Source organism: Lepus europaeus, chromosome Y (assembly GCF_033115175.1).
Source record: "Lepus europaeus isolate LE1 chromosome Y, mLepTim1.pri, whole genome shotgun sequence".
Lineage (NCBI taxonomy): Eukaryota > Metazoa > Chordata > Mammalia > Lagomorpha > Leporidae > Lepus > Lepus europaeus.
The window spans coordinates 31,378,543-31,396,267 of NC_084851.1; the positions used below are offsets into that span (position 1 = coordinate 31,378,543).

Consider the following 17,725-nt stretch of genomic DNA (forward strand, 5'->3'; position numbering starts at 1 on the left):
TTTTTAGATTTCTAATTTCCTCTTCTATTCTTTGGTTTGCCTATTTCCTTTCCTGTTCTCTGTCTTCTAAGTCCGATATTCTCTCTTCTGCCTCACCCATTCTGTTTTTAAGGCTCTCTAATGTGTTTGTCATTTTATCTATTGAATTCTTCATTTCATTATGATTTCTCATCACTATCACAGTTTCTTGTTCTACTAGTTCTTTCATTTCATTTTGATTGCTCCTTAATGTTTCATTTTCGTACAACAGATTTTCTTTCTTGTCCATTAAGGATTTCTGTAGTTCAAGAATTTGTTTTTGAGAACTTCTTAATGTTCTTATCAATTTTTTGAGATCTGCTTCTTGCATTTCTTCTATCTCATTATCTTCATAATCTTGAATTGGGGTGTCTTTTTCATTTAGTGGCATCATAGTGTCTTCCTTGTTCTTGTTACCCTGGTTTCTATGTTTGTTGTTTGGAATGTTGGAGATATTTGGTTTCTTCACTGTGGTGTTTTTTCTTGTTATACTATAGCTCTATATTAAGTGGACTGTAAGCTTTCAGTGGAGCCTTAGAGGCTTGAGATGAGTCTGGCCTGAGAGCTCTGTTTGGTTCCTCAGGGTTGAGGGTGTGCCAAAGGTGACACTCCCAGGTTAGGCGTGGTAAATCTCTCTTTCTTTCATTCTTTTTTTTTTTTTGATTCACAAGTGAAGTAATTCCACATAGCTGAATGCAATTGGAGGTAGTTAGCAGGTGAATGACATACCCACAGGAGCCAGCTGATCAGAGCTCTTTCCCAAGGACCACACAGGGAATCTCTGCTGCCCTCAGTGTGGGCTCCAATTCTCCTATAATCTCCCACTGGGTTGCCAAGTTAGATCCTAATCTCCTGTTATTTCACATACACACCCACAGAGTCAGGTTTTTCTGCTAGGCTCAGGGCCGGTGCAGACCTGAGGTCGCCCTGCTTATAACATATATCCAAAATGGCGCCTGGTCTTTGTCTTGCTCACTTTTGAGTGGTGAACAGAGAGAGAGAAACTCGTGTTCATATCAGTCATTTTTCCCCCTCTCTCTCTTCTAGTTAGCCTGGTGAACTTTTCCCCACGGAGTTTCAAGCCTCGTTCCCTCTAGTCTCCTCTTTCTGCTTTCTCGCTGGTGTCTCAGGCTATTGAGGTTCGGCTCACCTTGCGTTCCAATGCTGGTGTGTTGATTCTGCCACTCATGTCCCGAACTTGGGCTCCCACACTCTCCATGCAGGTCCACTGTGAATCACTAGTTCTAGAAGAGTTTCCTCTGCTGTTTCTTCCCCTACGCTTCCTTGAACCTGCAGTATCTCTACTTTTATTAAACTGTCTCTTCCCCGACTATCAGTGTGCTCCCTTTCTATTCTGCCATCTTGCCCAAGTCTATTGTTTCAATAGCTCAACAGTTACATTATTTTTAAATTTATATGTTGAGAGACACAGAGAGCACCATCTGCTGATTCTGTTATGAAATATCCACAATAATTAGTGCCAGACCATGACTAAACATAGAGTTTAGAGCACAATCCACATCTCCTACATGTTGTAGGAGCCTGGTTTTAGAGCCATCACTTGCTACTTCCCAACAGAATTCTTTAGCAGGAAGTTACATTTCAGAGTGGAGCTGGAACTCAAACCCAGGCACTCTGATATAGAGCTCAGGCATCCCAACCAATGTGTTAATTGCTAGAACAAGTGCTTACTCTGCAAATATTATTTGTAGCATTTTCATACATTTTGCTTAATTATATCTTAGAAATGTGGAATCAATGAATACTCCTAGTGGTTTTATATGAATGTTTTTATTATCACTGGGAAAGGTTATTCCTGCTTTGTTGTTTCTTTGTTAATTCTCTGTATGATTGTACCACATAGTTTCTTAATTTTATGTGACAAAGTAGTTTCCATATAATTTATTTAATTATTTTTATTTCAAAAATGATATGTACATCCAAAAATATTGACACAAGATTTTTCTTGTAGAATCATAGTAAAAATTGTTAGCATTTCATCAATTATCTTTTGTCCCAGAGGGAGAGAGACAGAGAGAAAAAAATAGATAGATACAGAGAGATAGACATCTCCCACACACATGCTAACTCCTCAAATGCCTACAATAGTCCAGATGTGGATTGGCCTAGATGAGAAGTCAATCGAGGTACCCCACTTGAGTAATCACTTGCTGCTTCTCAAAGTGTACCTTAGCAGGAAACTGAAATCACGGGCTAGAGTGGGAATTAAACTCAACTTCTACCATGGAATGCAGGCATATCAACTGCTAGGACAAGTGCCCACTTTTTAATTCTTAACTTATTTTGTCTACACAAATGAAAATCATTTTAAAATATTTCAGAGGGGCCAGCACTGTGGCATAGTGGGCTAAGCCACCTCCTGTGGTGCTGGCATCCCATATGGGTGCTGGTTCATGTCCTGACTTCTCCTCAATACAACTCTTTGCTAGGGGCTAGGAAAGTGGTAGAAGGTGGCCCAAATGACTGGGTCCCTGTACACATGTAGGAGACCCTTAGGAAGCTCTTGGCTTTGAAATGGCCCATGTCTGGCCAATGAAGATGTTTAGGGAGTGAGCCAATGATGGCAGACTTTTCTTTTCATTTCTCCCTCACCCTTATATAATTCTACCTTTCAAATAAAAAAAATATAAAAATGATTTTAGAATAATATTCTTAAAAGTATTGTAATTGTATTTATTTTTGAGACATGGTAGAACAAGTAAACATTTAGTTAGCTTTTCCATCTTATTAAAAATTAAATTGACTTCACCAATAACTATATATTTATGAGGTGTAATATGATAATTCAGCAAAGGTACACAATGCGCTCTGGTAAGATCAGAGATATTAACTTTTTTTTTTACTTTTGCCTTTACTTTATAATTGCAGCCTATGATAACATCTCTTCTGTTTGCTCAGACAATATCTGATAGTTTATTGTGAACTATTGTCACTCAACTCTGTTAGGTAACACTAGGATCATATTCCTTCAGCTTGTGATTTGATGCCCATTATCCAATCTCCTTCTAATCCCCCATACATGCTTAGCATTCTACAGTCATCATTATTATGGGTCAGATTGCTTTTTTTAGATTCTACATATGTAAGAGAAAGTGTAGTATTTATCTTTGTGTATTTCAACTATTTAATTAACACCATGTTTTCCAAGTCCATCCATTTTGCTGAAAATGACAGAATTTCATTCCATTTATGAATAAGTAATATTCCATTGTGAATATATACTGTATTTTCTTTATACATTCATCTGGTGATAGACATTTTGGTTTATTCCATATCTTGTTATTGTGAATAGTGCTACAAAATACATGGGAGTTCAGATGTCTTCCTCATAGAATTATTTCATTTCTTTTGAGTACTACCTAGGTGAGTCTTTTTATTAAAAAATAATAAACAAATAAATACTAGAACCATGAGCTACACATTTATTTTATTTGTTTTGCAGAAATGTTGAGTTTTACTTGCACATTCAAACATTGGAACTTTCATATTAAATTGCAAGTTTAACAATGGGGTTTCAGGATGAATATTCAGTGAGTTAAGTGGTTACTTGAGGCTTCCACATCCTGTATCAGATTGCTTGGTTTGGAATCCCGCTTCTAATTCTGATCCAGCTTCCTGCTAGTGTACATTTTTGGAGGCAGCAAAGATGGTCAAGTACAAGTGACCCAGTATTGGTCACTGCCATGCAGCTAAGAGACTCAGATGGAATTCTTTGTTGCTGGCATTGGCCTGGCCAGGCCAGGCCCAGACTATTAGGGACATTTGTGGAGAGAATTGGTGGATAGAAGTTTTTCCCTCCATGCCTTGACTTTTGTATCTGTAACTATCTTTCAAATAAATACATCTTTTAAAAATATTTTTTATTTATTTGAAAGAGTTACAGAGAGAGGTAGAGAAAGAGAAAGAGAGAGAGAGGTATTCCATCTGCAGGTTCGTTCCCCAGATGACCGCAATGACTGGAGCTGGGCTGATCTGAAGCCAGAAGCCAGGAGCTTCTTTTGGGTCTCCCACATGGGTACAGAGGCCCAAGAACTTGAACCATCTTCTACTGCTATCCAAGGCCATAGCAGAGAGCTGGACTGGAAGAGGAGGAGTGGGGACTTGAACCAGTGTCCATATGGGATGCTGGCATTGCAGGCCAGGGTATTAACCTGCTGCACCACAGTGCCAGCACTCAAATAAATACACCTTTAAAAATAAGTGGGTTCTCATGACAAGAGCCTCAGGTGGTTACTGATGTCATAAATCAGAGTGTCCATTGTTAAATCAACAACAGGAGTCACTGTGCACGTGCCCCCCAAGTGGAACCTCTCTCCTTAATGAGTTGTGCTACGTGAATTAACACTAAAACTTGTCTTCAAACAGTATTTTATACTTTGTATGTCTGTGTGGGTGTAAACTGTTGGAATCTTTACTTAATATAGAATTCATCTTCTGTATATAAAGATAATTAAAAATGAATCTTAATGAAGAAATGTATGGGAGAGGGAGTCGGAGGTAGGATGTGAGTTGCTGTGGAGGGCTGGTATGGGGGTGAAGAACTGATATATTCCTAAAGCTGTACCTATGAAATTCATATTTACTAAATAAAAACTCTAAAAAAGTAAGTTTATACATATCCATTTGTTTCAAGGGCATGACCAAATCAGCCAACATCCACAAAATTTGGACATATGAGTTTGACATATTAAGAAAATTTGAACAACACAGTTATGCTTTTATTAGGGAATTATACAAGAAAACCATGAAACCGAGAAATTATTTACAGAAGCATTGAGAATTCAATTGTAGAACAATTCTGCGTGGTTTCATTTTATGATAGTCCTGGGATTTTCAAAAATCATTTTGTGGCAAAACTTACTTTGAGTTTATTCCCCTTATGTAACTTATAATAGACAATCAGTTTTAGAAAGTTACGTGCATTGTCCTAACCAAACAATATGTGAATAACAAAAATATTTCAGGAAAATAGTAATTTAATTTATGCTTATGTTAGGATTAATTTGATGGTGAGTAATGAGATTATGTTTTAAATTCTGACTACAAAGTAAAACTGGGTAGAAATCTAACATTTACCTAATAAAACACAATGTGGAATGTTTTTGCTTTATTTTACAACTCTGATTTTCAATTATTTTAACTATATGTAATCATATTTTAAATGCCAACTTCAGTGACTGAATATTAAATTATATCTTTCCTAGCATAATGTGTTTGACTATCCTGGTATTACTGGGTATGAAAAGTCATTTTTTTAAAGATTTATTTATTTATTTGAAAGACAGAGTTACACGGAGAGAGGAGAGTCAGAGAGAGCGAAAGAGATCTTCCATCTGCTGGTTCACTCTCCAGTTGGCTGCAACAGCCAGAGGTGTGCCGATCTAAAGCCAGGATCCAGCAGCTTCTTCCAGGTCTCCCACACAAGTGCAGAGGCTAAAGGCCTTGGGCCATTTCTACTGCTTTCCCAGGCCATAGCAGAGAGCTGGATTGGAAGAGGAGCAGCCGAGACTAGAACCGGTGCCCATATGGGATGCCGGTGCTTCAGGACAGATCATTAACCCACTGTGCCACAGCACTGGCTCCTGAAAATTTTCATCTAATATCCGCAAAGCTGTATCTACATAGTCTATCACTGTACTTAATGAATAATTGTTCATAAGAGATATTGGAAGTAAAATATCACTTCAAAATAATGTAAAAATCTAATCCATTTTAGTTCTAGAACTCTCCATTTACCAACTGCATCTTATGTGTTCTGCTTAATGCAGCATCCTTAATCCATCATATTGTCTTCATCAAAATAATAAACCACAGGACATTTTGCATCTCTCTTATCCCTTCTCTTAAGAACTATCTGTGGAATGAATAATTTTATAGGTGTTTTCAATTGCCTTCTAGAATAGTAACTATAAGCCATAAATCAGAAATTATTGAACTAACCCCATTTATTTCTTCACGAGTTTGGGAGATGCAAGAAGCAGGACATTTAAAACCAAAGACACAGGATATTTAAAATCAAATACCTAAATGAATCTCCTTAACACAGGAAGATGTGAAAAGAAAAACAAAAGCAATCATAAGTAATTTACAGAGCTCATGGAGAACATTTCAATTTTATCATTGGGAAGATTCATAAAATAATGATCAGATATTAGTTTTCCAAGGACTCATATATATTATCTTTTCTTTTCTTAGATTTTTTCTTTTTAAAATTTATTTGAATGGCAGAGTTACAGAGAGATATAGAAGAGACACAGATCTTCCACCCACTGGTGCATTCCCCAAGTGGTTCTAATGGCCAGGGATGTACCAGACCAAAGCCAGGAGACTAGGGCTATTTCTGGATCTGCTACCTTGGTTCAGGGGTCCAAGCAGTTGGTCCATCTTCTGCTGTTTTCTCAGGTGCATTAGCAGGGAGCTGTACTAGAAGTGAGTCACTTAGGTCTTGAATTGGTACGCATAAGTGAGGATGGCATTGACTTGGCTGTTTAATCCTTTTCACTACAACTCTGGCTCCTTCTGCATTTTTCTTTAATATAAATTCATTCTATAGTAGGTACTGACAATTTTTACTCTAAATATTTCTGGATATATTTCCTCAACCCAGGTGTGTTTTATCTTTGTCTTACACTCTAGTCACTTTTACACATCTCATCCTGTGTATCCATATGCCCTCATTCAGAATTTATACCAACATATTCTCTATGAAAATATGACAATTAGCCATTATTTAAAACCTTAATTTTGAAGCATCTGGACATTATATGTTATGCTTTAAAAATCCATATTCTGCCCAACTATCCATCTTAGTCCTTTCCTGTCTGACCATTGCTTTGATATTACTGATTTGTTTGCTGATGCCCATCTCAGCAATATCTATATTTTATTTTATTTTGTCCACATATAAACTTATATTCCATTTAACATTATACAAACATTTAAACTTAAAGAATGAAATGAAATAGGTACTTTTTATAAGTGTGAGATAAATGAATTAAAATTTAAGAATTTGCTTTTATCTTATTGAATCTAATTTATTTGACTTCTACTATCGAAAAAAAAATTCTATTCTCCAGTTAGTAACCTTTAGAAAATGTGCCTAAGTGAATTGTGAGTATTCATTATTTAAGATATGATGAAGTAAAGTATTTTAAAATGAAGAAACCATTTTTTCTATCCTAAAACTTCTATTGATTTAAGCAATAACATTATGTGTTTATACTAGGAAACAGGAAAATGCAAATAAGCAGAAGAAATAAGGCATTCATAGTCCTACCACTGAGAAACTTTCTATTTTAATCCTTCATGATTCTTACTTCTGTATCTTCTTCTGTGAATATAATTGCTGTGGAACAGCTTCAGTTTCTTCTTTCTTTTCTAGATGCAACATATGATAATGGAATTTGAATAAGAGATTAATGTAACAGTAGTAACAGCATCAGGTTAAAAGTATAAAAGTATAAAGATGGCAAAACTTGTCAGAAAATATTATTTCAAAAATAATCTAAGCAAAAGCTCAGCATTAAAGCCAAAACATAGCAAAATAATAAATGCTCTATGCAGTTAATATGCCAATGCTTGTATCTTTAAATCTGTCAGTGTTGCAATTAAAGTTGGACATAGATCAAGAAGACATTATAACTGCAGACATTTGTTTGAACACATAAATCAAGGAAGTGCATACTGATAGTCCTGTTCCAGGCCCACACTCCCTTGTCCATGAATTTTAAGTCTAAAAAACCCTGAAAATGTGAGGCTTTGACACAACGGTTATGATGTCACTTGAGAACCAACATCCCATATGTGTAATTCCTGAGCTCAATCCTGCCTTCAGTTCCAGCTTCCTACTAACATGTGGCAGGTGATGGATTAAGTGCTTGCCTCCCTGCCATATACTTATGAGACTCAGAGTGAGTTCCAGTTCCTGGCTTCATCTTAACTCAGACCGCTCCTAGCTAGGATGGGCAGTCAAGGACTGAAGTAGAAGATGGAAGGTCTCTGTAAATATCTCTCTCTCTCTCTCAAATAAAATAAAAATAAATTAATGGTTAAATCCCTGAAAATCTAGTTTTCCAAATAATTTGGTGATGAAAATTGCCCTCCAAATGACCTGATATGAGGGTAGATGTAGTTCTATTGATCCCACTTCATATGAATATTATGCTTTGCTAAAAAAGACCAATGTGCTTGGCTACAGAGAAGTACCTCTGTCTCTACTTGGGGTTAGACATAATTTATGTAATTCAATTCTTTGCTGCCTTTCCAAATAATAATCATTTTATTATATTTTTAAAGATTTATTTATTTGAAAGGTACAGATAGAGATAGATGGAATTACACACACAAACACACACACACATAAAGATAGGGAGAAGGAAGGAGGGAGACAGGGAGAGAGGAAGAAAAGGAAAGAGGGGAGAGAGAGAAAGAGAAAGGGAGAGATTCTTCTATCCAATGATTCATTCCCCAAATGACCATAGATGCCAGAGCTAGGTCAGGCCAAAGCCTGGAACACTATCTGGATCTCCATGTGAGAGTAATATGGACCCAAATATTTAGTCCATCCTCCAATCTGTTTACAGATGCCTTATGAGGGAGCTGGATTGGAAATGAAGCAACTGCTGTCAAAATAGACATCATATATAACCCTGGCATTACAGGACACAGTTTAACCTGGTGAAATATATCAGCCCAAATTAATAGATTTTGAAAGAACTGTTTGACAATTTTGATGTCTGAAAAAAAAGAATAATATTATTTCATGATCAATGGAAATTGTATGAAAATCAATCTTGAATGATCATAAGGTTTTATTGGCTGAGGCCAGTGTTATGGTACCTTAATCCCAAATGGGCCAGAGTTCTAATCCTGGCTGCTTCTCTTCCAATCCAGCTCTCTGCTATGCCCTATTAGAGCATCAGAGGATTATCCAAGTACTTGCACCCATGTGGAAGACCCAGAAGAAGCTCCTGGTTCCTGGCTTTAGATTGGCACAGCTCTGGCCATTGCAGTCATTTGGGGAGTGAATCAGTGGAAGGAAGATCTTTCTCTCTATCTCTCCCTGTCTTTTTCTGTAACTCTACCACTCAAATAAATAAAATATTTAAAAAATGTTTAATTGACATATGACTGCCCTTCATTGTCTATCATCCCTGAGACCAGAGTTGAATAGTTGTGACAGACACTAAATTGGCATACATGTCTCAAACATTTGCTTCACTATTTTCCCATGTCTCCAAAATATCATTGCCTTTTTAGCATTCCACAGAACTGATTGTGTGAAATAAGTTGAATGAAGTACTCTATGCCTTAATTCTCTAACAGGACAAATGAACTCTTGTCATTCTTTGGTTGCATTATGGATTTATTTCTCCATACCGAAGCACTCAAACCATCCATGTTCCCTGGAGCACCCCTCTCTTGTCCATTTGGAAACTCCTGGTAATCTTTCAGAATCTCATCCAAATCCCACCTTCCTAGAGTTTCTCTTGAGTCCTCCTGCTTCCACAGTGCTGCAGATGGGCCTCTAGTGTTTCTGTGAGGAGCCAGAGTGAAGGAAAGGCACTCATATCTTCACATACCGTGTAGTAACTCCTGCCCCTCTGCCCTCTCCACGCATGCACCTTCCTCTCTAGTCTCATTGGCATGTGAAGTCATTGTTTTAGCAATATAATGAGTGAGATGGGATGGGAACATTCATTGCAGTGGTCTGGTAAGCCTCAGCTTCACTCAGAAAATAAGATGCTCCAGAACCCCTAAAGCATCCATTATAGAATTTTCACATTTCTTTTTTTATTTCATTGCCTTTGCTAGACCAATCTCCTAAAACAAGAGAAGTTTTTTCTCTCTTTATATCTCTCATTTCAAAAGGCAAGCATATTCCACAGACATTGGGAGAATTGCATTGCATGAGGTACTCTTACTGCTATGGTTCTGAAATCATGCCACTATTTTGGCAATAGGGAACGACAACCTATGAATTCATAAAGATCAATGAGACAGGGCACCCAAATCTTTAAGGATAGTGATTTTCAAACTTTAGTGTGTTTAGGATCCACACACAGAAATGGTCCAATAGGCAGATTTCAGAACCTCACCCCAAGCATTCTGAGCTGTACTAGCATGAAGTCCAGAAATATACTTGCTGGTCAGCTTGAACCTTATAACTCAGGTAGTCATAGACTGTACTGTTTGGGGACCCAGAAACATGTTGCCTAATTAGTTTAGGGATTCACATAGACACACTCATTCCTAGGATATTCTCAGGTATCTCTTGCTTTGGGATAGCCTTAAGTTAAAGGAAACTCATTCAGGAGATAAATTAGATATTACTTGTATTGCAACCAGATGTTCATTGTATGAAAAGATCTGCTACAGGTGGCCATTGAAGCCCCTGATAGCCTTCAAAATTGGATGTTATTTTAAATATGATTTACACTCAAGTTTTCTGGACAATTGCTGTTGTTATGTTCCTTAAAATTAACACTCTCATACAAATTGCCCAAAAATGTAACATCACAGCCCTGGTAACTTTTTAAAAATTTAAGAAACCACAATGGTGTTTGACCACATTTCAATTGATTATTATATCAACAGGGCTTCTAGGTCATCACAATTGATTATGAGAAAACAATGGTAGCATAGGACATCACAAAGTTTAGGGCATCACAATAGATTTCACATTTTTATATCATAATTGGTTATAACACCATAATAGTTTTATGGAATCACAGTGGAAGTTTATAACATCACAATGGCAGTTTATGATATCACAATTATTACATCACAATGGCATGTTCATTATGTCACTATGACATTTATGGCTTCAAAGTTCAATTAATGATTACAACATAGTAGCATCTTTATGAAATCACAATTATATATGTATCATGGTATAAATCACAATATTGTCATCGCAGTGGCTTTTATGACATCACAATTGAATATGACATCACAATGGTGGTCTATGGAATCATAAGTATGACATAACAATGCTAGGTGTATGATATTTATAACTTCATAGTTGATTATGAAATTACAATGGTTGGTTTGTGACATAACAATTGCCAGTTTATTGCATCATAATATTGGTTTATAGCAAAACAGTGGTTTTCTTTTTCTTTTTTTTTTGACAGGTAGAGTTAGACAGTGAGAGAGAGAGACAGAGAGAAAGGTCTTCCTTCCATTGGTTCACCTCCAAAATGGCTGCTACGGCTGGCGCACTGCGCCGAGCTGAAGCCAGTAGGCAGGTGCGGGTGCAAGGCCCAAGCACTTGGGCCACCCTCCACTGCCTTCCCTTGCCACAGCAGAGAGCTGGACTACAAGAGGAGCAACTGGGACAAAACTGGCACTGCAACCAGGACTAGAACCCAGAGTGCCAGCACTGCAGGCAGAGGATTAGTCTAGTGAGCTGCGGTGCCAGCCAAACAGTGGTTTTCATAATAGTACAATTGATTACCATATCAGAATAGCAGTTTACCACATCACACTTGATTATGACTTCTAAAAGGTAGATTTCTAACCTCACAATTGTTTTTATTAGTACACAACTGACTATGGCATCACAATGGTAGCTTTATAACATCATAATATTTTATTGACATCAGAATTGATTATAATGTCAGAATGATAAGCTGATAACATCACAGTGGCCTTTAAGACTTCAATATAGATAATTACATCACAATGGTAGTTCATAATATCCCAGTGGAATTTTTGGCATTTTATAACATCACAATTTAATATGACATAACAATGGTACATTTATGACAAGACAATGGTACGTTATGCCATTGTAATATTGGTTTACAGGATCACAATAGATTTTATGACAAAACAATTGGATATAACATGATAATGGTGGTTTATAACATGACAATTTATACAACATCACAAGGGTTTATACAGAGTTATAATTGCTTATGATATCACAAACTGATTATGACTTCATATTGGTAGATGTATGACATCACAATGGTTTTATGAGTTAACTGATTGTGAAAGCAAATTTTAGGTGTATGATATAACAGTGTAGTTGATTAGGAAATTACAAGAATTTGTATGAAAACACAATTTATTAAGACATAATAATGATAGCTTTTTGTCATTTATAACATGTTGTGATTATTACCTCACAATGGTAGTTTTATGACATCACCATGATTTTTATTTTTTTGACAGGCAGGGTGGACAGTGAGAGAGACACAGAGAAAGGTCTTCCTTTGCCATTGGTTCACCCTCCAATGGCTGCTGTGGCCAGCCTGCTGTGGCCAGTGCGCAGTGCTGATCCGAAGGCAGGAGCCAGGTGCTTCTCCTGGTCTCCCATGGGGTGCAGGGCCCAAGCACTTGGGCCATCCTCCAGTGCACTCCCAGGCCACAGCAGAGTGCTGGCCTGGAAGAGGAGAAACTGGGACAGAATCCTGCACCCCCACTGAGACTAGAACCTGGTGTGCCAGTGCCACTACGCGGAGGATTAGCCTGTTGAGCCACGGCACCAGCCTATCACCATGATTTTTATTGCTTCAATATTTCATCATGACTACACAATGTTTGGGCTATGACATCACTATTACATATCTATGGCAGCACAATATCAGTATCTGACATCAAAATAGTTTTCATAATATCAGAATTGATTATAACATCAATATTGTAGCTTCTGACATCACAATTGTTCATGCCATCACAATACTTGCTTATGACATAGTAATTGAGGAATCGTAAATATAGGTTTATGATGTTATGATGGTTTTTATGAATTCACAATTGAATATGACATCATAATGGTTAGTTTATGAGATCACAATTAATTATGATGTAACAGTGGTAAGTGTATGATGTGCCAATTATTTTAGACTTCACAATTGGTTGACACCACAATGGTAGTTTTATGGGATCACAATGATCATTATGACATCACTAGGGTTGTTTATGACATTATAAGTGATCATAATGCCACAATGGTAGTTTTATGACTTCAGAATTGTTGGTTTATATCATTATAATTATTCTATGACATCATAATTGATTATGACAAAACAAATGTAAGTTTGTTGCAGCACAATATTTTATGCCATCACAATACTGATCTGTGAAATCATAGGTGATTTATGACATCACTACTGATTATGGTATCACAATGGTGGCTTATGACATCTTTTTTTTTTATATTTGGGAGAGTTTACTATTCTGATTTACTGAAACAAAATATTCCATCAAATTACCCAGGAAAATCCAGGCAGCAGAAATATATAACATGTTCATTTCTTCAAGAGGTCTCAAATAAATTCTCAAAGGCCAAACAGTGATATATGTACTATGCCATTTAAGTCACTTCTACATTCTGTACTTAAGAACTCAAGTATAGAAATAAACTTTGTGATGCTGAGGTAACTTTATAATCATCTCCAACATGACTGCATAGGTGTTTATGGTTACGTGTGAACACCACTGTGTGTTCTCAAGTCACTTGATTGATCAATCAATCCATCTGAATTTTAGACACAAAGCAGCATTAAATATGCACCTGAAGGAAGTATCTTCAGTGTGTCCATGTGTTCTTGTATTATACATATGGGTAGGTCATGAGTTTAAGTTCAGAAAAGGTGACTGAAACACATTAATAACTGAATGTTAGAAATCTGTTGTTGTTGGTAATACGGAAACATACACTGTCTTCATATTCAAACTCTTCATGGGGATGTCTTCAGTAATTTCATCTGTTTGAGTCTCGTTGAGAAACAGCTTCAGCTTCCTGCTCCGGAGGCCGAACACCTTGGCTGCTTCATAGAGAAGACCTTGATGGGTGAGTCCATTTTGTCCAAGAGGGTTTTCAAGGAGCAGAGTGCCCACTGTTCCCATTAAACACTCTTGTGGCTCTGCGTTCAGGAGCTGCAGGTTGATGTACTGGCAGAGGAGAGTACCAGGGCTGTCGACCAGAGAAGGAGCTGATCCCGCTGTCACGTGGAGTGTTTTTCCGCTAAGGCTCAGTAAGTCAGTTTGGTGTTGTATTTCTGTTCCCCCATGGAAGACAGCCAGTTCTGTAGTTTTAACACCAAAAATGCTAGTGACAACACTCTTTAGCTTTAAAAGGTCCAATCTGTTTTCACCTTTTGGATTTTCCAGAAGCAATACTCCACCTTGCTCACTGCCATTTGCACAAATGCTAAGGTTGACATATGCACAAGCAGGGCCAGACAGGGATGATCCTTTGGTGAGTGTGATTTCCAGCTCAGATCCCTTTAACTGTGTTTTTTCTTCAATAAGAATTTTTTCCGATGTAGAAACTGGATATGGTTTCAAGGGAGCCTTTATGGTGGCAAATATAAACTCTGTGTGGCTTTCAATAACATTATTCAAATACCTTCCTTCAGATGTTGCTTTATAATAAACTGTTATTTCATCTGTGGGAACCAGATTGCACTTTTTGCGAAGTTTCTGGATACGATTGATGACTTCCCGGGCCATTCCCTCATCTACCATTGACTGATCAGGGCTGATGTCTAAGAGAACCAAAGCCTGAGCATCCGAGTGTGCTTCAAACTGTGCGGTCCCACCTGTGGTCTGATCAAAGGTGTACATGAGGCGGATGTCTTCTTCATGCAATTCATGGCCTTCCACAACAATGGTCCCGCTCTTCTGGAACTGCTGGAGCTCCTCATCGCTCAGCTGCTTGATGGATGTCATCACGGTTTTAAAGGCTCCCTTTAGGCGCTTCCCCAAGACCATGTGATCTGGTTCTGCCCTTAGCCGAATGCCATACTTGTTTTTATCTGTAGAAAGCGTGACTTTTCGAAGATTCAATTCCTCAATGATGTACTTCTCCAAAGACTTAATATCTTTGAGAGCTTCTGGATCTTGATGGATAACCACAATTTCTTTCAAAGGATACTTTATTGGGATAGTTTTGCGATCTCGGATCACTCGCCCAAGTTCAATCACAGACTGCATTCTGGACACTGCATTCTCGGTTTTCTTGTCAATCAATTCCTCTCGAACACGAGGCAGCATGAGGTAGTGGATGCTGAGTGTGTCCTTATCCTGGACAGAAACTGGATCAATCAGCATCTTTAGATTCTGGTACATCAATTCAGTGAGAAATGGTGTATAGGGAGCCATCAGTCTGCACAGCGAAAGCAGGACACTAAACAAAGTCTCTAGGGCCATAACACAATCTTCCAACCCATTTTCACCCTTTAATCTTCTGCGGTTCATCCTGACATACCAATTGGTCAGAATATCCACAAACTTGACCAGGCGAGGTACCACGGTATACAGCCTATAGGCTGCCATTTCAGTCTCAAAGAAGGCCACGAGGGACTGCATGAAGGACAGGATCCACCGGTCTGTGATGTTGGGGCTTTCTTTGATTGTGCTCTCATTGTAGAGGAATTCCTTTTCTTCTTCCTTCTGAAGTCTCAGGACGTTCTGAATGAAGAACCGATACGCATTGTACCAGGGCAGCAGCACATCCTTAAGGACGTCCCGCACACCCTCCTCCTTGAAGCGGAGATTTTCTGCTCTCACCACAGGGGAGTTTATCAGATATAGTCTGAGGGCATCAGCACCATACTTATGGATGATCGAAACCGGATCTGGATAATTCTTTTTTCGTTTGCTCATTTTCTGGCCATCACTCGCCAGGACGAGCCCGTTCACAATCACGTTCTTGAAAGGCGGTTGTCCAAACAGGGCTGTGGCCAGCACCAGCAGGGTGTAAAACCATCCTCTGGTTTGGTCGATGCCTTCAGCAATGAAGTCTGCAGGAAAGGAGTCTTCAAACTCCCTCTTGGTTTCAAATGGGTAATGAACCTGAGCATAGGGCATGCTTCCGCTCTCAAACCAGCAGTCAAATACTTCAGAGATGCGATGCAACCGTCCCTTCCCGCAGTGTGACGGAATGGTCAGGTGGTCAATGCTCTCTCTGTGGAGATCTGAAACCTTTGCTCCCGAAAGTTCTTCAAGTTCTGCCACTGACCCAATGCATACTACCTCCTCAAAGTCATCGCTGACCCAAAGTGGGATGGGGGTACCCCAGTATCTGTTTCTGGAAATTGCCCAGTCACGGGCATCTTTCAGCCAATTTCCAAATCGCTTTTCTCGCACAAATTCTGGGACCCAGTAACACAGGTCATTGTTCCTCAGGAGCTGGTCCACCATGTGCTCCACTCGTACAAACCAGCTGGGCACTGCCTTGTAAATGAGGGGTGTGTCCGACCTCCAGCAGAAAGGGTAGCTGTGAGTGAAGGTGCTGGCAATAAGAAGTCGGTCCCATTCCTTCAAGGTCCTGATGATATTTTTGTCAGCATCCTTAACATACTGTCCCGCAAAATGTGTCACTTCCGCTGTGAAGCAGCCTGATGCATCCACAGGGCAAATAGGGAGTGAGTCTTTCTGAATAATGTTGAAGTCCATACACACCCGATAGTCATCAGCGCCGAAGTAAGGAGCCTGGTGTACAACGCCCGTGCCTTCTTCCTCCTTCACATAGTGGTCAACAAGCACAGTGAAAGCACCATTTTCTTTATACTTCACAAAATAGTCGAACAGAGGCATGTATTTCTTGCCCTTGAGATAAGAACCAGGAAATCTTTCAAGGATCTCATAGTCACTCTCCGATTTGTAGAGGGCTGATAATCTGGCTTCCATTAAAATGAGTAATTTTCCTCTTGCAATATCTTTAATCTTCACATATTGCAAATCTGGGTTAACACAAAGTGCGAGGTTACTAGGTAAAGTCCAGGGAGTGGTTGTCCAAGCAACTAAACATATATTTTCATCTTCCTCCAAAGGGAAAGTTACAAATACTGAAGGATCTTGAACATCCTTGTAATTCTGGTGTGATTCAAAGCTGGAAAGTGGAGTGTTGCATGCAGTGGAGAAGGGCATGACTTTCACACCCCTATAAACAAGGCCTTTATCATAGAGCTGTTTGAAGACCCACCAGACAGATTCCATAAATTGTGGATACAGAGTTTTGTAGTCATTGTCAAAGTCAATCCACCGGCCAAGTCTGGTAACAGTAGACTTCCACTCTGTGGAGTATCTCATCACAATTGCTCGGCACTGATTGTTATACTCTGCAATACCCATTTTGGCAACATCCTCTGGTCCTTTGATCCCCAGTGTCTTATCAATTTCATATTCCACAGGTAAACCATGACAATCCCATCCAAATCTTCTGTCTACGTGAAACCCACTCTGGTGAGCATATCTTGTAACTATATCTTTAATTGTCCCTGCGAGTATATGTCCATAGTGAGGCAATCCGGTTGCAAAAGGAGGCCCATCATAGAAGGTAAATTTTGGCCTGTGTTTTGATTGCTTTAAGCATTCCTGAAAACAATTAAATTCAGACCAGAACTGCAAAATTTTCTCTTCTTCAGCAGGAAAATTGATGTTTTCTGGAACTTGTTGAACCATTTTGTTGCTGGAGAGCCCCACGGGCCGGCAAGCCCAGAAAGAAACCCCTGTCCACGCCGCGGCCCGGTGTTCGGCTTATGACATCTTAATTGATTAAGATGGCACAACAGTGGGTTTGTAATTTCACAATGTCTTTTATGTCTTTTATGACATGACAGTTGATTATGACATCACAGTGGTTGCTTTAATATCACAATGGTGGTTTATCAAATTCTGATTGATTATAATATCACAAGGGTTTTGATTATGTCACAGTTATGTCATA

General features: G+C 38.6%; 1 protein-coding gene across 1 annotated transcript; it reads right to left on the bottom strand.

Annotated features, from left to right (window-relative positions):
• Positions 1–13,234: 13,234 nt before the first annotated feature.
• LOC133754052 (isoleucine--tRNA ligase, cytoplasmic-like) lies at positions 13,235–17,523 on the bottom strand. The gene has a single exon (XM_062184664.1). It carries the CDS (start codon positions 17,458–17,460, stop codon positions 13,672–13,674), a length of 3,789 nt encoding a protein of 1,262 aa, XP_062040648.1. The 5' UTR covers positions 17,461–17,523; the 3' UTR covers positions 13,235–13,671.
• Positions 17,524–17,725: the final 202 nt, after the last annotated feature.